This window comes from Antennarius striatus, chromosome 10 (genome assembly GCF_040054535.1).
Source record: "Antennarius striatus isolate MH-2024 chromosome 10, ASM4005453v1, whole genome shotgun sequence".
Lineage (NCBI taxonomy): Eukaryota > Metazoa > Chordata > Actinopteri > Lophiiformes > Antennariidae > Antennarius > Antennarius striatus.
In genome coordinates this window covers 17119421-17145205 of record NC_090785.1, presented here as the reverse complement: position 1 = coordinate 17145205, position 25785 = coordinate 17119421, and the positions used below count along the sequence as shown (strand labels likewise).

Genomic DNA, 25785 nt, shown 5'->3' with positions numbered 1-25785 from the left:
TGAAAACCTTTTCATTATTTGGGGAAATACAACAAACTGTATGGGATGAAGTGGTTTATAGGATGTGAAAAGAGAGTAGAGATTATAGATCGGTTACCAGCCTGGTTGGATCTATTCAGCTATTTATAACTCAGTTGGTCATGCATGGTGTTGGTCGCAACACAGCAGCTTGTCTAATGCATTATCAATTTGTGCATCAAAAGCGTTTCTGTTTTACTGTTAACTCTACGCAGTTAATAGGGTACTGTTTTACTAGTTATTTAAAAGGTACATTTACTTGTTACTTTTCATATTAGGATTCTAAGCACAAACAGTATCGTGTAGGAGATAGTACAACAAAACACCATAAGATATTTCAGTGGAGAGACTTCGCTAAGATTGATTCAAATATGTACAGGTTGCCCTGAATAACATGTTGATAAGGGATGATAAAGTTGAAGACTTGTTAAAGTATTCATGCTCTGGAGTGAGATTAAGATTTACAAAACTTGGTGTACTTGATATGTAGAGAAATTGCAGTGTACCAGGTTTTGAGTCAGCTAAGTGGACTAATAAATTTAGCGACATTGCTATGCCAGTCTTGATTATAATAAAAAGGCAGAACCATTCTGGGCATGGACTTTATGTGCTGTATCCTACTGTATGAAATATAACGCAGTAATTAGGGTGATAGATTTCCTTATGTAGATGAATCACTCAGCAACAAAAGTAGAACCAGTTAAGAACAAGAGAGAACTACGAGAACTAATCCTGTACATGAAATTCCATCCATCATCTTGTCGATGATTCAATCACAATCACCTTGTCTACACGCGTTTATTCGCTTTGTGGATCATGGGTTATAGTGATCCTATCCCAGCTTGTTACATGCAAGAGATGGGGTACATCAAACAAACCAACACAATCTATAATGGAAAAGCAGTAGCTTCTAGCACTATCATCTCCAGGATAAATGGTGTTGCTCAGTACTGTATTCATATAATGTGAAGTTCAAGCATTTTTAAATAGTTGCCGGCAAATTGAATCAGCAGGGGATGGAGGAGTGATGATAACATTTCACTTCAGTTTTCATGGCAGATAGATAATGGGACTAAAATGCATCCTAATGGAACATACGCTAAAATGTTGATGGTCTGAAGAGGGAAACTCCAGCAATGCCATGAAAACCTTCCAGATATAGCACTTGGTAAATCTGAGGAACTGCACCATGTGCCTTAGATAAGTGCTAATAGCCACAATATGGAAGAGATTTACAAAGGGAAAAATGCATTAGTCTCAACCATAGATTGATGAAGCCCCCCTGAAATTTATATTACCCCCCTCACACACAAAATAGATTACAAAATAAATGACTACAAATAGAACCAGAGATACGTGCGTCACTCTGGCAGTCAAAACAAACTCACCCACACAAGGCTCATGGTGCTATAAATATCGAAGGTAAGTGATATTTTAATGATGTGTTAATGATGTGGGTTTCTAGGTTTGGTAATAATGTAGCCATCAATACTGAGACCAATACTGGTGCGTTTAGTTGTACAGGCCAGTGTTGTCTGGTCCCAAATGATCTGTTGGGCATAGGTGTTCTCAAAAACTAAGATCTATGATTAATTCAGAATTAAATAAGTCAAACAGACAACTCAAAGATGGAAATATCATAATGGAGACATGTTGATGCTTCATATGTGTTGTAGTCATTTAAGCTCACAACTAGCTTATGATATTTGCTCAGTAGGATGCTGGCTATGTATGGCTATATGGCTGTCTAACTAAAATCTGTGACGCTTTATAACTGATGTCCTTCATGTTGCTAGTCATGATAGAACTGGGCTGCTATTGGCTAATGTTAACGGCACCATCACTCAATAAAACACTATATTATTTTCTGAAAATAAATAGGGTATCATTAAAACACTCTATTCTGTTTGTTATAATAACTTAGGGATTGTTGGAATACTATGTGCTATTTGTTTATTTCCACAATTGAAGGAGAGAGAAGAGTTTCTGGGAGATGAGAGAAATCCATCCAGTGAAGCAGGTGAAGAAGAAACAGAGAAAGCAGCATTCAGGCCACAAAGCCAGAGTAGCAGGATATGAAGCTTATTATTTTAATTTAGGAAAGAAAGACACAGGTCCTAAGGAGTTAAATTACTCAGTATCCGCAAGGTCAGTTTGGTTCACAAAAAAAGAGACCGCCAATCAAAATGTGAGTGCCTTGAAGAAAAATCTTGAAGAATTTTTGAATGGTGTTCTCAAGAATTTGCAGTGGCATTTGACTAACTGAAATGTCTTACACATTGGGACTGCTTAGAGAAAATTTCTCAGTATGTTAAAAAAAATGTCAGTGACAAAAAATGGTGTAAAGATTTATGATAATAAATTAAGTTTTAGACAACTGAGCATCTGGAAGACACTGTAGAACAACTTACAAAAGCTAAAGGTCTGGTAAATTGAATCAGCAGGGAATGGGAGAAGTAATATTTATGTCATAAATTGACATAAGCCACACAGGTGCCCCTCAGGGCTCTGCTCTACCCTGTAATACTTGTTGTACAAAAGGCGGCCTTCACTCTGGCAGCCTCAGGTTGAGGGGGAGGAACATGGCCAGTGGTATTTAAGAGTTCTCTTGGATGCCTCTATGACAAAAGAGATTGATTCTAAGGAAGATCCCACATCCTGTCTCGTAACTAACAGATCCACAGATTTATGCAGAAAGGGGAAGCAAAGGCTACATTTCCTCAAAATGCTGGTTTCATTTGACATCAGTCACAACAAGCATACAAAGTATTTTTTAATGCAACCAAAGCACAAAAAAAAAACCCTATGAGGAATTAAAGAAGCTGCTTTATTGCCAGCAAGCAAAGTGCCAGCCATTGTTTTGATATGCCTGGAGGATATTTATTGATCTTTGAATAAAGCAGAAAAATGTTCTGACCCCAGTTTCCCTCTCCTGTAGGTTTTGTTCTGTTACACCCTGAACATACAGTAGGTTCTGAAAGGCAGTCAGGTTACTGTTTCTTCACTGGTTTGCAGGAACAGCACATTAGTGTACTCGGTAAATGCATTGTCATCGTTAGGCCAGCTTTTCATCAAGAGATTGTGCAATACTGAATGTTTCCAATAATTGTTTTGGCTTGTAGTTAAAGGGATTGTGCAACATGGTGATATGTGCAATACTATGGTCAGACAGGAAAAGGTAGTGTGCAATATTTTGATGCATTTGTGCCTACATATGATATATAATATATATATATATATATACATATATAATGTCATGTCTTTAATCCTGTTATCTTTAGTGTGTGTTTTGCTGTGTATGAATCTCAGTGACATAGTTTTCCACTAGGAACCATAAAGTACAGTATGTTTTCTCAGCTTACTTTTATAACTGACATTTGATAAGCTTGGCTTGCGGTCATTTTGATATCAAAACTCATTTTTAAACTCTGGCTATTCATTAACTGCTTATTTATCATCACATTTTCATAGCTGAGCTCACGACAAGAAGTCAAAGAAGTTCTCTATCTTATCTGCTGATCGGAGCTGCTCACCCTGGTTCTTCGGTAAAAGGCTCACCTATGTCATGAGTTACTGCACCTTTTTTTTTAATGCTGGAGCACATTTCCATCATTGACTCAAGTAAGTGCGGATGTATTTGTTCAGGGCTGTGTGAATATTTGAAAGAAATAGCAAATTACATCCCGCCTCAAAACAGTGATGTATTGTAATTATCAGTGTTTGTGCGCTCGTCTGTTTGTTTGTCCGTTCGTTAGTTGCAAATATCTTCACAACCATTGCAGATAGAAAGCTGAAACAAAAAGCACATTACTCAGTCGGCAAAGGGGATGAAAATGAGTTGATGACTTCGACCTTAAGAAAACTAGGTCAACGTCAAATTTTACCTTTTGTACACTCAGGAACCGGATAAGATAGACGAGGGAGAAGGTCAGTGTGAGTAAGACCATAGATCAAAGCAAGTGGTTTGATCTATGAAAGTAGGTCAGAGCACCAGCTCTGATCTTTGTCCTATGAAACTAAGTGAGGGTAAAATTTTGAATTCAGGGGTGTCGCAGGATGTTGCATTCTCTGACTGCATTGGTTCTAGTTTTATTAAAATAGGTTTCACTTTCAACCATTTATCTTTCCTCCTCTGCTTTCTTTTTCTTCTTTTTTTCTTAATGGAAGATGGATGATGAGAGAAGAGGCAACATAGGACTGTTATACTTTGGAGTCTTCTAGGAAGCTATTGCCTGGGCCTTTCTCATCAAAATGCAGGCACGATGTATTCCCAAAATGGTCACTTCCCTTAAACTTATCCCCGTGCCTCCCATCACTCAAGTTTCTAAAACCTGTTTCTCACTTGAAAACACCCTTCAATTTCCTCTACATATCTTCCATTCGTCTATAAAAAGCCTTGATCCTCTCTGAACACATCGATGTGAAGCCCTCAGTGTCCGTTTTTTTTCTAGGGGGAACTCTGTAGAAGCTTGTAACTGACCTTCTAAACATGCTGGATCTCAAGGCTCTTCACTATAATCTTAACGGTCCACTGTGTGGAATTTTCTGACATCTAGCAATTTATTTTCAGATTACAGACTGAGCAAGTAAATGGCATCCTCACTTTCCTCTTCCAAATGTGTAATAGAACCAGACTAGTTTTATGAAGTTGGAGGCTACATTCACATCAACAGCTTTAAGGTTCACTTTTCTGAAGTATGGCACAAATTTGATTTTTATTTTTCGATGTTTTTATTTATTTATTTTTTAAACTGATGTATAATTGAGAACAATGTAACCTAAAATGATGTAAGTTGAGGTATAGCTGTAGTGCAGTGGTGAGGCTGTCACAGCATTCAAATTCAAAAATTCTCTGTGCAGTTTGTGTGTTCTCACCATGTTTGTGTGGGTTTCCTCAAGGTTCTCTGGCTTTCCCTCACCACCAATAAATAAAGTGATCGTAGGTTTGAATACCAGAGAGAATGGTTGGTTGTCTGGTAGCACACCTGGGACAGATCCACAGGACGATACACATGGTATGTGACTGCTTTTTGCTTTGTATAAGATTATAATAACAAAACCTTGTCATTGAATGGAAACACTCCATATGTGTGGGAGTTTAACAGATAGAGTTTGGATGAGCTGAGTGTGGCCCCTGGGGCCTGGCAAGACCTATTCAACTATTTATAAGATGATTGCTGGTGCATGATATTAGTAGCAGCTTGACAGAAAAGCCTCTACATTTTAATGACATGTTTCACATTTTACATAACTGTTAAAACGCAATGTGCTGTTATGAACTAATGAATAGCACATACAGAAATTAAACAGTTGACTTAAATTTGTACGAATAAAGTAGTGACATTGTGACAGGAATAATTCTGCCGTATTAATACTCAAAAGTAAAGATTTTTAATGTTGTATTGCTGATACTAATTATTTTGTTTTACAGAAGTTGTTAAATCTAAATGATAAATTTTCACGACCTTCAACTAAAGATGCAGTAGCTAATCTTTATTAGCCGCTTTGGGGCAACAGACACCGGTAATGAACATACTATTTATGCATTATCACTTATTAAGCTGAAAGTGTGTACATGTTACAAACACTACACTATATATAGTAGCTGGTAGCTAAAATAAAGATTAATTTTGAATCCAGTTTCTGTCCACATGGTCAACGTGAGTCTAAAATTAATTTTCCCCTTAAGCACTATTTTTGGACTGTAGGTCTCCTTCTGGAGAAACTGAATGCTTCATTATATCACACAGCAAGTCGCACAGTGGTGAGGAGGTTTGCACATCATCGCAGCACGAAGGTGTTTTGGTTGAATTCAGGGGCCTTCATGCATGAAATTCACATTTGCATAGGTCATCTTACAGGTGCTGCAACATTGGAAACGTCAATTTATGTTAATGTGGATTTAGTATAACCTCTGTCATGTGAATGTGAGGAAACTGTGACACCAATCAAGTTCAAATACAGATAGAAATGTAAAAATTGGTAAAATGAAAAATTACTTATAAAATACAAACCTTTCAGGCCCCTGCATTCCCCCTGACTTTGGAGGGACTGTTGATATTAAATTACCCATTATTGTAAATGTGATCATTAAAATTTTCCTCGCTATGGGTCACATGTGAGAAGAACAAATGACCTGTTCAGGATGAATCCCATCAGCTACGATAGGGTTCTTCCACTGGTGAACCTGCAAAGGACAAGTAGAATTATAGTAAAGGAATGGATATACACTATTGTAGTGATTCATTACAATGAGGGAGTCCTTTCACAATGCAGAAATATTTACATAAAGAATCTGCGTTCAAATCCACCTGAGGACCTTGAACATTTCTGGTGGAGAGTTTGCATATTCTCCCTGCATCTGTTTGGGAAACCACTTGGATTGCTGGCTTCCCCTCCCCCATCAAAAACATAGGCATGAATGTGACTATTAAAAGGTTGTTTGTCCTTCTATGTGGCTCCGTCATGAAGTACACCCTTGTCCAGGGTGAACCCCACCTCCTTCCCAAAGCCAGCCAGGATTGGCTGCAGCCCCCATGGGAGCCGACACAGGATTAGCTGTTACAGAATATGGGTAAATGATGATACATATGTAAAACCTCTAATACAGTCATCACTCTTTTTTAGAACAGAGTAAGATTAACATAGGATATATCTGCAACGGTCAACAGAGATTGTAATACAGTAGTCAGTGTAAAATGATTGGCTCTTATAAATTTGGAAAGCTGTGGTTGTGTGTGTGTTTCGTTGGAATGCTGTTAAGACACAAGTGACATTTATGTTCTAATTCTAGTAGTCTGGGGCAAAAATTTAACTTTGCAATTAAGTTCATGCACAACCTTGGAAGCTTGTATTGCCCTGCAGTAAAAGGTATCACTGAAGTCTGATGGAGATTTCTTTAGCAAAAAAGAAAAAAAATCAATAGTCTGCAAACACAAAAATGAGATGAAATTTAACACATTGTTCAGTTGAAGTAAACAATTATATTTATTGATAAGGTTCTCAGAAGAGTCTCGTTTCAGTGAATGTATAAGAATCATCTTTGATAATACTGATTTGGTACATTATGACATCCATCACGAGTCTCTTCACAGTGAGAAGGATCCATTACTGCTACTGCTGTTGAGATCTAGGACAGAAATATCCCTGCTTCCAAACAAAAAGCAGTCAAAAACAACAAATCGGGGACTGATATTGTAGATATGGAATATTAGAGTGCCACAAAACTCTACAGTAAGACCAGCTAAAGATTTCGCACATTACAAGCCACTTCCTCTTAGAAATATAAAACTTGATATTCGGACATTATTCTACTGTGCTGCATAAAGTTAAGTCTATACACTGTACATCGAAATATATTTCGAAAAAACAGATTTCACAGTTTTAAAGACTTTATTTAAAGTATAAACCATTTTAAACACTATATTACATAATTATTCTTTTTGAGAGTGACTAATATTTGCCCTGCCAGCAAACTGAAATTAATACAAAACAAAACAAAACATTTCTTACATATAATACAAAAGAAAATAAATTCATCTATTGATGTTCATTTGGAATAGAACTGGTGAGTCATTCATGATTGTCATATAGTACTAATAATAAATAAATAAAAAAAGACTAAAATAAATATAAACGTAGAATGTTTTCTGGACTGTGAATGTTGTGTTCGATCGTTCTTTACAGAAGTGCCTTGGTGAATGTCTCACAATTCTACCGCGACTTAAACATACAAAACTACAGCGTCTACAGTATATGCAACATCCTGAAAGTTAGTGTAGTTGGACACATACGTAGTAACATGGTTCTTCTCCCCATTTCAAATTAAACAATGCTGTGTGATACCACTGTCCACAAATATAGCCATCATTTTTTTGACTTTTTTTTAAAAAGTTTATATTCTTGTCTTATCAGTTCGGATGCCATTAGCTTGTGTGTTGCTTGGTTGGATGTTTGCTGCCTCATCAGCAATGGACTGGTCTGTGGTGGATGATGGGAGGCCTGAGACAGGGAGACGACTCATAGTATTGTACGACGTTTGACATTGCCTTGTCTGTCACTCTTTATAATGTCCTCCACTCACGTGTAGTTGTGATGGCTGCACTCTGAAGGGCTTTGTCTCAGCTTTGGTCCCTATGCCTTCAGCACCTATTAGAGACAGTCAAGCCTTCACCATAGAAGCCAGCACAGTAAAACTCCACGGTGTGTTCAGTAGCCGTCATGGCCGCTCTCGGTGTGACCCAAAAAAATATGGCCGAAAATATCACTATCTTTTTTAAAAAGGGGAATCTTCTTATTCTTTAAGCAACAGTTCTCAAAGTTCTTCAGTGCTTTTTCAGTTGTTCAAGTTTTTTTTTTCTCCAAAAAAAGAACTATTTGACCAAACTTTTTTTTTTTTTTTGCCCATGGCAGTAAAATTAACAATATGTTTCTGACAAGTCATTCTTTTGAAAAGTCCCTGCAGCATTCCACAGATAACCCAATCGTTGTTTAATTCTCCATGTTTTTTTTTTAGAGGAGTTGGGTCAAGGGGGCTGACTGGGAAAAAGAGAAGTGAAAGTGCCCTTCGAGTTCAGGTGGGCTGTTACCTCTTGCCCATCTCGTTCTGTCTGAGGAACTGGATGTTGTTGCTGCTGTCAGCCAGTTCTGGATACTGCTCCACGGGCAGTACATAGTAGCCATCATAGCCTTGTACTCTACCTGTTGTGAGGAGCTGCTGTCTTTCCCCCTCTGTCCAAAGGCGGCTGCCTCCCTTCCCATCCCTTGCCCTCTGCTGTTCTTTGGCCCAGGCCCCAGCCAAAGCTCTCTGTCTGGCCAACTCCAGCAATCTTACCTTCTCTTCATCCACAACGTCCACAGCGAGCCCATATCTAACACTGAGTACTAACGATGGAACGGCAAACTCCACAGTCACTCCTCTCCTAGAGCGGCCACTTACGGTCACATTGATCCCACTCTCCAGTGACTTACGCCCATTGGTAAGCCCTAGTGCCAAAAGGTCACTGTCAGCTGAACCCACTTTCACAAAGTAGTGGCAGTCCTTCCCCTCCTGGGTATAATGAGTACCTTCAAGGTACTGGGCACCATTGAGCACCAGAGACACTTTACGACTGTCGTCGTTGGCCAAAGCTGACACACTGGCCACCACTCTGCCTTCTTTCATAGCCAGCATTACTCCTCTACCTATTAAGGGGGTGCTGGTACCGAACCAGTGGCCCGGCTTATCCTTGCGTCTTCGGCGTTCCTTGTTCAGGAGACGACCCTCCAGGGCCATGAAGGCTTGGTTGTGACGCTCTGCTGCCTGCTGGACACCAGTGATGAGCTGAAAAGATTGGAAAGTATTAAAACACACCTGATGTCAACTTGTAAATATTTCTGGTAACATGACTGGACTCTGTATAAACGTGACAACTTCTCTGAAAAGCTGATTTTTTGTCACTGGGTTAATATTAGCTTTGATTGTGCTGATGGCAATCAGCCCAGTAGTCCATACCTGTCCATTCTCACAGTGCTGGGTGGCCTGGAGCTCATATGGCGGCTCCACAAAGTAGAGCGAGTGTCGAGGGAACCCTGGGATTATGTTGCTAAGCTGGAAGCCAAACATCACCAGCCAGCTTTTCACATCTACGGCATACAGGAGGAAAATTAATTCACTGAATGACATACATGGTATAAAATAGATAATTTATCATCATAAAAAACTGCCATTGTGGCTCATGCAATGTTAAGCAAAGCTATCAGCTACTGTGCCATCTGCGGTTCATTGTAACGTGGATAAACTACCTTGTTGATAACATCCGTTTCTTCTGCACACCACAGATATCAGAGACAAAGTCAGGACACAACAAGCTAGCTCTTGTTCTAAAGATGCTTACATGTCTTGCTGAAAAAAAAATATCTTACATGCTGTTTGACCTTTATATGATTTTAATTTAATGATCAATGGACGAAAACTGCATTCTTGTCAAAACTAGATGCGTTATAAAATGTATGAAATTCCAAAAGCAAACGAGAAACGGACAGATTTGAATGATTCAAATGCAAATTTAGGTAAGAGAAAAATGTCAGAATTCTGAAGAGATTTTAATACAACAGAAACGAACACCTGCACAACATTAATCCTCTACCTGTGACATAATTCTTGACATCCAGCATGTCACTGAGGGGGTTGTTGTTCTTGAACATGTACAAATTGAATGGAGAGGGATCCTTCCCTATCTTTGGCCAGATGCTGTAGTCAGGTGAGGTCCAGCGTCCAGCCAAGACATCGTAGTCCCGCTGGGTGAAGTGGACCAGCTTTGTCAAGGGATCATAGAGACCACCGTGAAAACCGACCACCAGCTGGAACTCTGGGTTGGAGTCCAGATACACCTCTCCATAAGCTGTGTATTGGACCTGGATGACACAAGCAGAGCCATTTTTCAGTCAGTGACTGTCCGCTGTGCCTCTGATGGAAAGGTCAAAACTCTGTCGGGAACAGAGTGTCCCTGGAGCGGGTCAGGTTTGTGTGGATTCTACAAGGATGTTTTGAGACCCAGCAGATGTTGCAGGCCTTTTCCAGACAGATTTTATGTTTTTACCTCAAATAAAAAAGACTTTTTCCAGCAGTGATTGCAAATAGAGGTAAGTGATTGCAAATAAAATGGAGATAGCAGATTCAAAACTACTTTCAATCTTACCTGTTTAATCATTTGCCCATTGCTGCTGAAGACAGCCAATGGTGTGCCAGTGTTGTCCGAAGCGATGTAATATTCTTCTCCACTGCTCACCTCCATAGCGAACAAATGTCCCTGATCACGAGAAAAGTAAATTCACTTCAGGACAAGGATTTTGAAACAACATGATGCTACTTTACTCTAATAGATGTATCAGCTTTCCCATTTTGGAGACAAGATGATCTACAGTAACGCGTATTGATATGATGAAATAAAAGTACCTACCTGGAGGTCATAGTAGAGCGATGAGATCTCAGAGCTAGAGTGGTTGAATATGTGTGTGACCCTGGTTGGGTGGTTGAGGTCCGCATAGAAGAACTGAAGGTGCTGTCCCAAACTGTTCCTTGTGGACACCCTGCGACCCAGCCCATCATAATGATACACGACGCTCCAGCTGCCAGGGCCTCGGTTGTAGGCCCTCAGCAGCTGACCTTTAGAGTTATAGTCAAAAACGTCTGAACCGCGCTGGCTCAGGAAACCGTCCTCATCAAGGCGGTACTGGACATCTCCTAGACGTGTGATCCGATCTCTTAGGTCATACCGGAGTGGCATGATGCGGGCAATGTTTCCAGGATTTAGCAGATGGAGGTTACCGTTTAAGTCATAGCTGTAGCGCCACGTAGACCAGTCATTCACCTGTATAAAGAGATAAAAGTTGTTAATGTGATTCCATCAGTTCTTATCATAACATCATTGATAAATTTGTGGAATAATATTGGGATATTGTCGTTGTTAAAAACTGTCATGAACTGTAAGAATCCACAACCTTCCACTCAGAATGCTCACCTTGACACCACTGAGCTGTCCGTCTCCATCATAATCATAGCGGTACTGAGTGGTGTTGGCGTAGGGCCCGATTTTAAGCTCTCTCTTCACCACTCGTCCCATGCTGTCATACTGAACTGTCATCCAGTACATAAGTGAACGGAAGATCTCATATTGGACCTCTTTGATGCGACCGTGGGTGTCGAAATGCTTGCTCAGAGTCATAACAGCAGTGGTGATGATCTGATTAATGTCGTAGTAAATCACTCCAAACTTTCCGAAGTGCTCCACCTGTAGGACGATAGAAAGGTTTAGAAAAATATTGAGCGTTCTTGAGTGTTCTAGAGTGTTCCAAAGAGTTTAAAAGGTATATTAGATCAGACATAAGAATTTGCACCTTCCCAGAGATCTCATCGTATCGGTAGAGGTCAACAGGCAGTGGCGTCTCACTGATGACAGGCTTCATGCTGGCAATACGGAAGCTGTTGTCGTGGTACGTGTAGTCGAAGCGAGCATTGACCATCCCCTCCTCACTGAAGCGGTAGATCTGCTTGTCGATAAGTGGACCCATTTTTCGATAGCGTATAGTGCAAGAGAAACCCCCGCTCTGCAGGTTGACCATCTTCAGAACACCAGCAGTCTCGTCATAGCCAAAAGTGATGGCAGTGCTGTCGTACACAATCTCAGACAGCTTCGCCAGCTTGCCGTACTTGTAGAGGACGCGGCGGCCAGTGCCCATGTAGTGCGTCGCTTGAGGTCTGCCGTCCTCACTGAAGTCGTGGATGATGGAGGCATTGCTCTCTGGAGGGTTGTAGGTGTTGCGGATGTAGCCGATTGACACATGGGTGAACATGGTGTGGCGGGCCACACTGGGCATGGTGACAGCTGTGACCCGACCAGACGCATCAAACTCAAAGACATACTGTCTCTGACTCTGCAGGAGCAGCACCATGGACTGAAAGCAGAGAAGGGGGTGGAATAAGGATTTATTCTAATGCTTGTCATTGGATGGTTTATCATGACTGACAAATTAGGTTTTAATAAATATGACAACAAAATAATTTCTCACTTGCTTCTGCAATACAAGTTCTTGCATTTAGTGCTTGCTTTGTCTAACTAAACCTTTAACCTCTAGAATGAAAAGGGTACAAAAGGACAAAACCCCATAAACTCACCTTGTCAAGGTAACTGTAGCTCCACACCTTCCCATCCACAAAAGAACGAGACAGAATGCGCCCCTGGGGATCAAATTCAGTTCTCTCACTCATACTCCCCCTCTGCAGGCCAACAAGCTGCCCAGTGGGGGAATATGACACATTGACCACTGCCAGGCTACTGCTGGGCAACCACATAGCTGGCCGGCCCTGGGCGTCATACATAATTCGTAGCGTGAACTTTCGGTGATCGTCGTAAATCTTCTCTGTCCGCGTGTTGCGGTCAAAATCAATGGAGAGAAGATTTCGCCCGTGTGCCTAAAGAAAAAAATTAAATGAAAAGGCAAATTTGACGAAAGTATTTTTATACCAAAATGGTAGTTTTGTTAAATAATTCAGTATTTTTAAGTAAATAAAACATAAACATAGTCAGCTCACTCTTAGCTTCCTCCCAAACACAGTGACCTTGCCCTTAGCCTGCTCTTTGCGCAACCGCCATTCAATGGAGTTGAGGCCATTGTCGGTGGGCAGAGTGATGTTCCTTCGACCAATTGTCGGGCTGACAGAACCTGCCAGGATGTGGGGCTCAGTGTGAAAGCTGATGCCCATACCATTAGCATACATCACTCTGAGGGTCCCATTGTTGCACAGCTGGTAACTGTTCCTCACCTGGTCTGTTGAGACAAAGAGATTTAAGGAAAATGAAGGAAAGTTGACAACTGGGAGGACCAGGTGACTTCTAGCCTTTGTATTCAAGTCCTGTTTCATTTTTAAGGGATGTCAGAGCCCGGAGGATTTATAGACCGAGGTATGTAATTGGGGTTAGACATAGTCGATAAAAATGTGCTACCTGACTCTCTTGCACTACCAGAAGTTCTTTACTGAGTTAACTGACCCAATAAACAGGTGGATTTCTATTTACTGTTATTTCTGGAACATTAAGTTGACTAGAAAAACAAAACCTGGTCATAAAATGATCTTAACCTTACGTTCTATAAAATATTTGTGGACATAATAATGATTTTAATTGTCATAATGAAAATTAAACTGATTAAACTGACATCTCACTGCAGTGTCCCCCTCTCTCTCTGCAATTTAATCACTCACACTCAAACACAAGAATGAAAACAGATAAGCCGCTGCCTAATGCCGGGACTAATTCTTATCCTCTGATGTCTGAAAGCAGGCGTCTTGATCACAATGATGTGATTGATAGTAAGATAAAATTATTTTGGGCTCACACATATCTGGCAAATGCAAAGGAGGGAGCTTTTCTTAATTTCATTTATAAAAGGTGAGAGGATCGGATGGTTGAGCCTCACTATAAACGACAGTAATCCATGAGGCCAATTTGTAATAAAGCTCGAGGCACATTTTAACAATGCCTCAAACAGACAAGGGGAGCTTTTTCCATTGACTTGGCAGCAACAGCTTTTAGATAAATCTTCTGAGCTCTCGCTGTCTGAACAACCTCATAATAAAACAGAAGCGAGGGAGAGAGAAGGAGAGAGAGAGAAACAAGAGCTTGAGGGCCAAGTAGAATTCACTGCGCAGGAGTTAATGAAGACAGCGAGAGGGAGCAGAGAGAGAGGAAGATGGTTAAGTGAGTATGTCAATAGAGAATCACGCTGAAACCCACACGGTGCGGAGGAAACCTTAAATGACTTACAGCTCTGTGAACAACTCTACACTTTCCCACCTGTAACGCAGGTGGCTCACTAAATGCATTTACCATCTATTCTCTCTGCTGAGGCCTTCACTTAGAGTCCACAGTCTGGCTTGCACTGGTCAAGAGAACCGAGACAATTATTCTCCTTCATCTTCCTCCCCTCTATAAAGACCAAATGAGCTCAGGGATCATGGGAGCTGATTGAGAGCTGTATTTGTATGTCAGTGCAAATGTGTGTGAGGAGAAAGCTTGAGGGATGAGGAGGATTCACTCTACATGAGTTAATGAATTTTGCTGTGATGATATTTAAAAGCAGGATGATCCCAACTGGGATTAACAGCTATATATTGGTAATTTTACTCCATGAGAGGTAACGAAAGAGGGCTGGAGGTGGGTGGGTGGGGATAATCTCCTGGAGTATACACCTAACTGAATGAAAATTACAAGACTTTCAATTAGAGTAGACCGGCTGGCTCACATTCACCGTCACAGAGGAGGCTGTGTTTGAATGCTGTGATTAAGTAGGTCTAGACTGTGTGTGTTTGTGTGTGTGTGTGTGTTTTCATAACATTTACAACATATAAACAGACCGGCTACATAAATTTTCATCTACTCAAAAACAAATTAATGAATAATGTCATTCATATTGAATTTTGATTTATATGTCTATGCCCCATGTTGATGACTTGAGCTGTTGAGATTTATCCACCTTCGTGCCTTGCGATCTGCAATTTCACCACCATTAAAAATTCATGACCATCTCATTTTTCACTGCGTGTCCTGAACACGCTGAGTGTGTCCCTACCTTGCACCACAGTGTACGAGGCCTCCACAGAGGACAGGTTGGTGATGACGGTGACATCGTCGTCTCTGCTGGAACTTTCAATGTCAATATTGATGGAGCGTTCAATCTCACGGTGGAGGCTTGTCACCATTCCTGTGGGGTATGTCACGTTGGTCAAGCGACCCTCGCTGTCATACCTGGAGGAAGTTAAATTACAGTGACAGTGATTGTGAAATAGGACAACCATAAATCAAATATGTTGAAATACATAAACAAGCACACAAACAATCTCTGTCAAAGAGGAACCTAAAATGTAATCTCATAAGAATTTAACAATTTGGCTGCAGTTACAGAAGCTACCACTGAGGGGCAGCAGTACTCTGTCTGATATGCCAGGAGGAATTATTGGAAGTGTGATCAAACATGAACATAAAACATATGAAATGCATTATTATTTTTAAATCATTCATATAGAAAATCAGATTTAAACACAAATTCGACACTTTCACACACACTTACTGGTAAAATGTGGTCCACCCTGTCTCATCAGCTTTTGCAGCCAGGAGGCCTGTATTGCCACTGTAGCCCATCAGAGCCACTTCCTGCCCCACGGCTGACACACTGCGCAACCCTCCATTGGGGTCCAATCCCAGGGTCACCACCTGATTTTCTGGAAGTAGCACCAGTCGGAGCAGAGTGGCTCCTCCCCCCTGGCCCAGGCCATCCCTCCTCACTTTCACTGTATTATTGCAGTTGTCCACCAGCACAGCCAGCTCTCCATCAGAACCATAGGTGAAGTTGTATAGTGGTTCCCCAGTCACTAGGCTAATTGTCTGGATGTGAAGCCCCTCCCCGTTGAAGATGTACAGCTCCTGTTCCCTTGGTGATGCAACCTCATACTGTGCAAATCCTCCATACCCCACACTTGAGACGGCAGGTCCAGGGCGGTTGGCTCGCACAGCTCTGATGCGTATGTTGTTGAGGTCTGCAATGAAGAGCGTCCCGTCAGGGGACACAGCCAAGGACGTGGGGGAGTTCAATCCAGCATCGGGGGCATAGCCGTCATCTCCGTAGAAGCAGTTGCAGTTGACGTCGTTCTTGCAGTCACACTCAGAGGGAGTACCAGCCAGGAGAGAGATTTCTCCATTAGTGCTCACCTTTGAAAAATTCAGAAAATCAGAAAATGAAAGATCAGAGCCAGTTAACGATATGATTGGGATAGTGTCACCAATCACAGAAAAAAAACTGAATGCCAAAAGCAAATTTAGTTATGGAATCAAGAGCAGTGGAAAAAAGATCCTTAACTGAAGGACTCTCAGACTTACAAAACATCCACACAGCCTGGGCAGCTGCGCAGCCAGCCCTGCTATCCAAAGAAATAATTAAACTAAACAAAGCAGTGTGTAGGGTACTTGTACATCTCCTACCTGTCGAACTCTGTTGATCTTTTTCTCGTCTGTCTCGGCGATGTAGAGGATGCCAGTGTGTGACAGGGCGATGGCTGTGGCGCTCTCCAAGGCTGCATGTATGGCCAGCTTACTGAGGCTGTAGTCGATACCTGGTACTTGACAATGCATCGGTCGACCTGCTATGATGCTCACCTGGAAGCAGCAACAGAGATCTATGATCATATCTATAATCAGACAATAGAGTTCCAATGAAACATAAGAAAATGGGATTCCAGTAAGTAAAATATTTATGAGTGATGTTACCACCACTGCAGAACTTTACAAAAATTTTAACTTCTCTACTATTTGGCTTGAGGAAGCCTAACTGAGAAAAAATCCTGACCAATCCCAGGTGTGAGTATCCACCTTCAGAGGATTTGCAGTGAGGCTACAACCTTGTTTTACAGACCTGGTGGTTCTCAGTGATGCGTAGGATGACGTTATTTTCCAGGACATAGAGGGAGTTGTCCATTGGGTTCACTGCTAAATCTGTGGGCCACTCCAGGCGCACCTTGTAGACAGAAAGAAAAAATTTCAGTGAGAAACAATCCACGACAAAGAAAGTGTTTTGACAGGATGCCAAGGTTAATACTGTCTGTTCTTCATTTTTTTAAGCGACTGTTGTCCTAACTCCCTCATGATCCATTCATTTATCAGTGGACTCTTTAATCCCTTCCTAAATCAGTCTCTCTCTGACCTCCTAGCTGGCGTGTGTCCACACCATTATCATCGCAGCACTCACAGGGCTTTTAGATTGACGTGTAACAGGCCAACACCTCTTGTCTCATCTGCGCTTCCTTCTAACTGCCATACCTGGCTGACGTCCATGCTGGAATCACAGCTCAGTGGTCGTATGGCAGTCAGATCGTTGGCTCCAAGCAGGGTAGAGATGATGCCATTCTGGTCCACCTTACGGATCATGGTGGCATCCACAAAGTACATCAGCCCATTTTTATCCACTGCGATACCTGTCAAAGGGTAGAGGCGCGCCGTGAGTGACGACTCATAACTCAAATGCTTCAGGCAAACCATAGACATTTTTAGTCAATTAAACTTCACTCTTTTCATCAGTCTGAAAATGGATAGCAGCCCTGACAGCTGAATTGCTCAATGCTTCATCGAATGAGAGGGAACAAATTGATGGGCCGGGCTTTGAACTGTTAGAGAAGTGTTGGTTTTTGGATGAGTCATCGGGATGTGGAGCTGTGCTCATTCTCCTCCCAGAGGGCAATTGGAAACTGCAAGCAGACTCTTTAGAGGGGAAAGCGATCTGTTGAAACTATTTCCTTCCTTAGTCTCTCCTTGTTGCTTTTTTTTTTTTTCACTTAGAATTTTATATTCCTCAATCATTTTCCTTTTCAGCATTTAAATGTGTTTCTCTGTCACTCTTGTCATGACAAGTCTTACAGGAGGCAAGCTTTCACACATGTGTTAGTTCAAGGCAAAAGTGCCACAACATAACTTCTAGATGTCAAGAGAATCACAGCAAGGAATGAGGGATATAGCAAAGGGCATAGAGCAACAAGGAGAGACAAAGAGAAAGAGAGAGGCAGGGCGAGAAAGCGAACAGAGACAGACAAGCTGATGTGTGCTGCTTGATTTTGTCTGCAAATGGAAAGACGGAATCAAGGATTGTTGTCTGCTTCCGTCTCCTCTCACAAATGCTCACACACACACACACACACACACACACACACACACACACACACACACACACACACACACACACACACACACACACACACACACACACACACACACACACACACACACACACACACACACACACACACACACACACACACACACACACACACACACACTTAATACATACTAAAACACTTGTGACACTGACAGGAAATGTGACAATATGACATCCTTGACAGTTTGGTGTCACAATATTCTAAGATCTACTGATCCAAGAAAAAAAAATAATTCCATTATCAAGGTTACTATTAGCCTGGTTTATAACCTCCTTCTGTCGCTGCCTTGCTTTAATTGAGGAAAATGAGGAGCACAATGTGAAAAAGATCATACACTGTGCCTACGAAGAAAAATCCAGAAACCTAATATTTTAAGGGACGCTTTCAGCAATTATTAGAATTCATCTTCTGAACAGAAAAATCTCAAGTGTTACCATCAACGCAGTTTTCATGCTGCGACCATGGTTCTAACCATCAATAAATACAAGGTTATTGGCCCTGCTAGTCTTTTGTTACCACCTAGTGAGGAATGATTTCTGTGATCGCAAATTAATCACATAAATTAAAGTGCTTGTCAAAATTTTAAAGCACATTCAAAGAGGAAGAAATTAAAAGTATTATGTATTTATTTAGTCGGGATGGCGTGGTGGTGCAGTGGGTAGCGCTGTTGCCTCGCAGCAAGAAGGTTCTATGTTCAGTCTCATCTGTGGAGTTTGTACAATCTCGTGTCTGTGTGGGTTCTCTCCTGGTTCTCCATCTTTCTACAATCTCCAAGAACACGCAGTTTAGGTGAATCGGTCACACAGGATTGTCCGTTAAGGTGAGTGTGACCGTGTGTGTTTGTGTGTATTTTATGTGGCCCCATGATGTCCTGGCATCTTATCTGGGGTGAACCCCAGCTTCCGCCCTCAGCCAGATGGGATATCTTCAGGCAGACACATGACCCACTATGCAGATAAGCGGGCGCAGACGAGAAAATACATGGATTTATTTAATCTGAACAGAATTATTACAAAGCCATTCAATTTACAGAAATTGTACATTTTGTTGGCAGGAATCAAAGAGAGATAATAATTTTTGCTGAATTTTTGCTGACTAAAATCATTACTCAGTTATTGCATTTTTTTCTTTTCTTTCCAGATCCATTTACACAGCTTTTATAAGGCGGGACTGGGGGAACTTTATTTGTCCCCACTTGTAAATGCAAAAATTTGTTTTTGATTAGTTTTTCTTTACGTCTGTGGATGATGACAGCACCATAGGACATATTTGGTGAAATGTGAAGTGAAATAGCAAGATTTGGCTGTGATGTTTAGTTATACAGCAAATTCAAAGGACAGGAGATAAGGAAAGAGCAAGGGGAGGACATGTGGCTCAGGGCCAACCGACTCGTTGCTCACCTTTGGGGCTCATGAGTGTGGCTTCAGTGGCTTTGCCGCCATCACCACAGCGTTCATCAAAAGGCAGACACTGCTCCCCCGTCCCAGCCACCACCTCCGAATTGTCTGACTGCAGACGGCCTCCCGTTAATGAGCGAACACGGTAAATTCTGCGAGAGTTGGTGTCTGAGATGAACAAAGCCCCGGTGACTGGATCCACTGCCAAAAAGTACTTATGGGTTGGGTTATTACTGCGGAGACAGGAAAAAATAAGACACGATTATCACGTCAGTGAGCAGCTTGTTTTTCAATCTTGTCGGAAAATGATTTCAAGTACTTTTCTTAGTGGAATGTGTACTAAAAAAAAACAAACAGTTGTTCTGTCATCATCTTACCTATGTCTGAAATCCTTGTTCCTTCGAGGAAGAAAATGAGATAAAAGCACAACAAAACAAATGTTAATTTACACAGTCTGCCGAGAGCAACCTACAGAGAGTGGCACAAAGCTGGCTGTAGTGTGAACAGCAAAATCTAACCACGTGTAAAAATACCAGGGAGAAATGGTGTTTGGTACAGCTTATATTCTACTTCAATGTCATCGTCTCCAGCGCCTCAACTTAATTTTTTCTATTTCAAGGGAGGATGCATGTTTGTGCAGTGAAAACATGTGTTTCCCTTATTCATCTTCATACATCTGACTTAAATCTAACCAGTCCTTCATGGTTTAGTGTTTTTTCCTACATCGGAAATCCTCTAAATCCCAATCTGCTTTCCTATTCATTACTTTCTTTTCTTTTCCTTTCTTTTTTAAACATGACTTCTGGTTTTGTGCTTCACCTTAATTCCAGGATGCCAGTTGTGTTCATTGACGGGTAGACCCTGCGGACAAAGTTGAGATCGCCGACATAGAGGCTACCATCAACACCCATTGCTAAGGCAACCGGTGCCAACAGTTTGTTGCCATCTGCCAGGCCATTACAGCTGGGGCAGGATATACTGCGCCTCCGGCCATTTCCCATGACGCTGGTGATTACTGGGGGCTGCTCTGTGACAAAGATGTTCTCACCACTTCCCTTGTGAAGGATGCCTGTACAGGAGAGAATTCAGAATCTCTGGGTCATTACTTTAGTTAGAGGACTTTTGGAAGTATTCTCAGTTTAAACAGACTGCTAGATTATACGACTATTTTAGTCATGTTAACTTCACGGCTCTGGGGATATCAGTCAGTGAGTCATTTCACCAATTTAGCAGTTGTGAATCACACTAAATATGTATTTCAGCTTCTATTCCATCTCTCATTAACATGTCACATGCTGATGTTAAAATTTAGCTGCCACTATGACTTGATGTCTTAATGAATTAATTTCTTGGTTTACTGGGTTAATAGGGTTTGTAATCATGCTTGGGTGAGGAATATTCCCTGGAAGTGTGAATGCATTCGTTTTTAGTAATTTAGATTGCCAAAGTTAAAAAAAAAGTTATAGTTCAAAAGAAGTGTAGACACAATTTCCAGTTCTAAAATTATATCCAGACCCTGGTTAGGTCCATTCCATTTTTATCTTAATTACTGCAGCAGTGAACACCATGGCATCAGTCGCTTTCCATGCTTTATGGCCACGGAGCGTGTGGTGAAGGTGGAACAAGACAGACACCGCTGCCACAGAAATCAAATCACTTTTATGAAAATATACCTCCGCCCCAATGCCCCAATCCCTTTCCTGTTCTAGCAGCTGCTGGAGAATGGTTGGCGCACAATTACACTTGGTAGATGTGGTGTGAGAGCACGAGGGAGTAAATCTAAGCGAGACATCACATGTTCTTGCCTGAAAAAAAAAACCTTGTTGACAGGCAAACAGAGACAACTGGTATATTCAAGTTAAACATGTGAAGAATGGTGTGGTTCGTATTTTCCCCAAGACAATAACAGATTTAGTTGGATAAACACTGACATAATCATTGAGAACTGGCTCGGTGTAATGTTTGAGCCCATTTGTGAGAATATAAAGGTCGTGAACATACCGCTGCGTGTATTCAGTATGTGATGCTTGTCAAGAGACCAGCCGCCCAGATTGGTGGGATCCAGTTCGTAACCTTGTAGAATGGCTGTCCTCTTCTCCCAGAGGATGAGGCTGGCACATGACTCATACTCATAACCCACTGACACTATTTATAGAAGAGGTATAGGAGAAAAAAACAACAACTGAGAATACAATGAGATGAAATGCTTGCTGTACCCGAAACATTGTTGGAACATAACCTCCAAACTTCATTTAAGTCACAACATGTGTGATACACAAAGAAGCTAGTTAGCACCTGTGGCGCAATTTCACAATCTCACACCTAACAAACACACTTCCATGCTACGTAGTTAAAAACTCTTTTAATTGGACACACTGCCAGGTGGATCTACAACCTACAGAACACGTGGGTGAAAGTGCTACTGGTGGAAGCAATATGCTCCTATCTGTCCCTCGTGCTAACAAAGTCATGTGACTTAGCTAGTGGATGGAGAAAAGGACGGAAAACAAGCAACAACAAAAAAAAAAGCCAGATGTTGACATTGTTTGCATGCATTGTTACATTTCTACTTGTTAAAAGGAAAAGTGTTTTAATACATGAGCTCCTTGCGTCGCAGTGTGAGTGTTGCTGCCAGCACCTTTTAGCTCCAACGCAAACAATAATGTTGAATACTTGCAGTTGTATCAATGCTTATTGAAAAATATAACCTAACAGTAGGCCATATATTCAAAAAAAGACTATAAAATTACAGTTACGTTGGGGACCTATGGGGTCTTCGAGTGGATTTAATTTCCCAAACAGTCTGTCCCTCATGATTTGAGTCCACACCGAAGCCCCAGATGTCCACTGCATCTGTGGCCTGACAGAAGTGTTTGGCTGACAGCATCTGTGAGCGACTGTGACAGCAGAATGTAATAGCGCTCAGGCCCCCCTGGACTCATGCTTGCTGCTCCAATAGCTAACTGCTAACACACCCTGATGGCTAATAACCCTTCACCACAGTTACGGCTGGCTGACTGAAGCACACGTGGCTCCAATGAAAAATAGACGTATGAAAAAGGCACTTAGCTGTGGTTATACTGTGTAGTGGTTGGAGGATGGATTTCTGCTGTATTATCTCTCCTTCAGGCTCCCCAATTAGCACTCTCTCCCTCTGTCATATTCACTGCAGCCTCATTGGAAAAGCTTCCAAACCACTGATAAAAAAACCCAAATCCCCACACACAATTTCCCTTCCGCCCTTTCTTTCCACTCACCAACAACTTCAGAAAGCCCGTAGACCCTCTGGCCATATGCGTCTGTTTTGTCCCATATGTAGGTGTAGGCCAAATTGGGTGAAGCGTGGAACCACTTCTGGAAAAGGTGGCCCTCAACTGCTACCATCAGGTGAACCTTCAACAGGCCCATAGACACCACAGCTGGAGTCATGGTCACCTTGAGAAGGGAGCGGTAACCCTGTGTCCTGGAGCTTAGGTAGCATAGTTTCAGATTTGTACCGGGCACCTCAATCTGCTCATGCAGCACCTGGAAGACAAAGAGAATAGATGACAAGGGAGAGGGATTAGAGGGGATTAGTGGGAGAGGGAGTAATGGGGGTCACGCTTCCACTGACGGCTGAAGGACAGAAAAGGGAAAAAAACAATGGAAAAAAATAAGGAGGGAAATATAGGGGGTAAAGCTATGGCAGCGAAAGGAGGAAGTGAGCTACAAGAGACAGGAGAGTGGGGAGAGAGCGAGGGAACCAGAAGGGAGATTAGCCGGCTGCCAGAGGTCAGTGGTACTGCACCTGTGTCTCCGGGATGATGGGTTTCTCCCCTGGCTTGGAGCTGAAGAAGGAGGAGAGAGGGGATGCAATCACAAGAGGGTCAGGCCTGACGAAGCCGCTCAGGTCACAACCTGGGATCGTGTTCTCTTCTGTCTTAAGCACCAGAGTGTCCATAGCACAAAACTGGCTCCAGGGCAGCCACACGGTGCGCTCCTGGCTCAGGAAGGGGGCGCGCTCGAACCGTAGAGTCAGTGATGCACCACCGTTAGCTATCAGGTCAAACCTGGAGAGGTTTGCAAGAAGAGGATGGGAATAAGGTACATGTGTGGAGTGCTGTGTTGGATGGTTATTTGGACTTATACACTATCAGTGTTTGTTTGTTAGCTAATATTTTCTCCATTCAAAAGAAAACAACAAAAAAAATCCTGGAATAAATGTTTATTATGTCACAAAAAGCTTTTCATCATATTTTTATACAGGCTGTGAAGACAACAGCTAAAATTCTGAAATATAAAGATGATAATTTTATGAGATCTTCTCCTTCAACCCTATCATCACAAAGTTATGGTTAAAGAGCTGCAGTTTAGAGGTTAATACAGGTCGTATACACATATTTGACACAGCACAAACAACAGCAACAACAACAACAACAACAACAACAAAAACAGGAGCTCCTTGACCTAAACAAGATCAGACAAGAATATCAGAACATTCTTGAGCAAATCAGAACTGGAATATTCCTGAAATACAAGGTCAATTAAATATTATTAGATTAGATATGTTTCAGCTCCAACTTGGCTTAACTGAAAGAAAATGCTGTAAAGAAAACACTGTTAGTGGGAGTAAAGTGCAGAAACTACACATTAAATGAGTGGAGATCTGTCTTCACATTTTGAAGAAAGATGTTAGGGATGTTAGCCAGACTCAAATCAAATAAAAATTGTAGGGGCAAAATTGGACGTAAAAGTCAAATTAAAACAGCCAAAACTACCCCAGAAAGTGGAATGCCTGCAGAGAAAACAGAGAGATAGGTCAGGTGAGTTAATCAGACAGGTATGGAAAGTGGATGTTAAGGCCAATGATTACGGTTCTTAAAGATCCATTATTTGACTTAAAGGTTTTCTTGATGGCCCTTATTTACTTTTACACATTGTAACATATTATATTTTCAGTATTTCATCCACTGCTAATGCTACTGGATGAAAAATGATCAGTCTTTCAAGTTCAAGTTTTAATATAACATTTATCCTCAAGCATGTCATTGGAACAACACATTCCATTAAGTGTTTTCATATTTTGTCGCAATTTCTTTTTTTCCCCTTCATTTCACATCAGCTATCCTCTTCATTCACATATTTCTAACTCAGAGATATCAGTGTTTCAATTCTCAACTGTGTGTTCAATTAAATACATTTATTCTGCTCTTGAAGTCCCCTTCCTTTGCTGTGCCTAATTATTAGTGGCTGCACCATCCTATTTTCCTCCTGAGATCATTATCTAATCTAATCTAATCTAATCTAATCTAATCTAATCTAATCTAATCTAATCTAATCTAATCTAATCTAATCTAATAATACAGCTTTATGTGTTGAGGTAGTTTACAGTTTCAGTAATAAGTGTTGGGTAGCTGTTATACATACATTCCATCCTGCCGTGTCAGCGTGTATCCGTAGTGGGGGTAGTTGACAAAAGACACATTCACCCCCACCAGCGGGGTTCCATCTGTAGTCAACACCTGACCCCGGATCAGAGATGCCAAACTGGAAGAAGACAGAAGAGACAGAATGAGGAAGAGAAATGGGCATCAGTAATCAATCAGTCCAATCTTCTAAACCATCAATCCTTCTACTTTGATTGATTGATCTCTCTATCATTCAATCATCCCATTTACTCATTCATTCAGTGCTCTGGTCTCCTTCAATAATTAGAAACAATCATCTAACCCCTCCATCTACATTAGTTCGCATCATTCATGTAAACAAAGAATCCCAATGTTGATGGAAATGTGTGTGTGCGTGCGTGTGTGTGTGTGTGTGTGTGTGCATATATGTGTGATTGAGGCTATACAGAGCTTTGAATAATATTCAGTAACATTGTCTTCACACTGATGTGTTATTTCCTCATGGAAACATCTGATGTTGGATCCTCATATAGGAATCAGCATCCTGGAGTTTCACAGCTCTGATAAATCTACATCTTGGCTTGATCTGACTTGACTGTAGGATTTGTTAACATCTTGGACAGACACGGTGATCTTCCACAGAAGAAAATTAAAATAAAATAATGCAAATAATAATTATAATCATTATATATGACTATGACTTTGACTTTATTTAATTCAAGCTTGCAGTGGAGCCGAGGCCCCA

The 25785-nt window shown here is 41.3% G+C and overlaps 1 protein-coding gene across 1 annotated transcript in view; it reads right to left on the bottom strand.

Moving 5' to 3' along the window:
• Window positions 1-6999: 6999 nt before the first annotated feature.
• LOC137602390 (teneurin-2-like) overlaps window positions 7000-25785 on the bottom strand; it is a 115619-nt gene continuing 96833 nt past the window's right edge. The window contains exons 15-35 of the mRNA XM_068325071.1: window positions 25060-25179; window positions 23441-23702; window positions 22911-23178; window positions 21655-21798; window positions 20473-20722; window positions 20031-20051; window positions 19657-19886; window positions 17367-17521; window positions 16963-17064; window positions 16533-16706; window positions 15625-16262; window positions 15127-15302; window positions 13091-13326; window positions 12674-12970; window positions 11896-12453; window positions 11520-11789; window positions 10959-11369; window positions 10698-10808; window positions 10146-10413; window positions 9512-9642; window positions 7000-9340 (exon numbers count right to left, since the gene is read on the bottom strand). Of these exons, the coding sequence (XP_068181172.1) occupies window positions 8603-9340; window positions 9512-9642; window positions 10146-10413; window positions 10698-10808; window positions 10959-11369; window positions 11520-11789; window positions 11896-12453; window positions 12674-12970; window positions 13091-13326; window positions 15127-15302; window positions 15625-16262; window positions 16533-16706; window positions 16963-17064; window positions 17367-17521; window positions 19657-19886; window positions 20031-20051; window positions 20473-20722; window positions 21655-21798; window positions 22911-23178; window positions 23441-23702; window positions 25060-25179 (5560 nt within the window). The 3' untranslated portion in view covers window positions 7000-8602. The remainder of the gene's footprint in view (window positions 9341-9511; window positions 9643-10145; window positions 10414-10697; window positions 10809-10958; window positions 11370-11519; window positions 11790-11895; window positions 12454-12673; window positions 12971-13090; window positions 13327-15126; window positions 15303-15624; window positions 16263-16532; window positions 16707-16962; window positions 17065-17366; window positions 17522-19656; window positions 19887-20030; window positions 20052-20472; window positions 20723-21654; window positions 21799-22910; window positions 23179-23440; window positions 23703-25059; window positions 25180-25785) is intronic.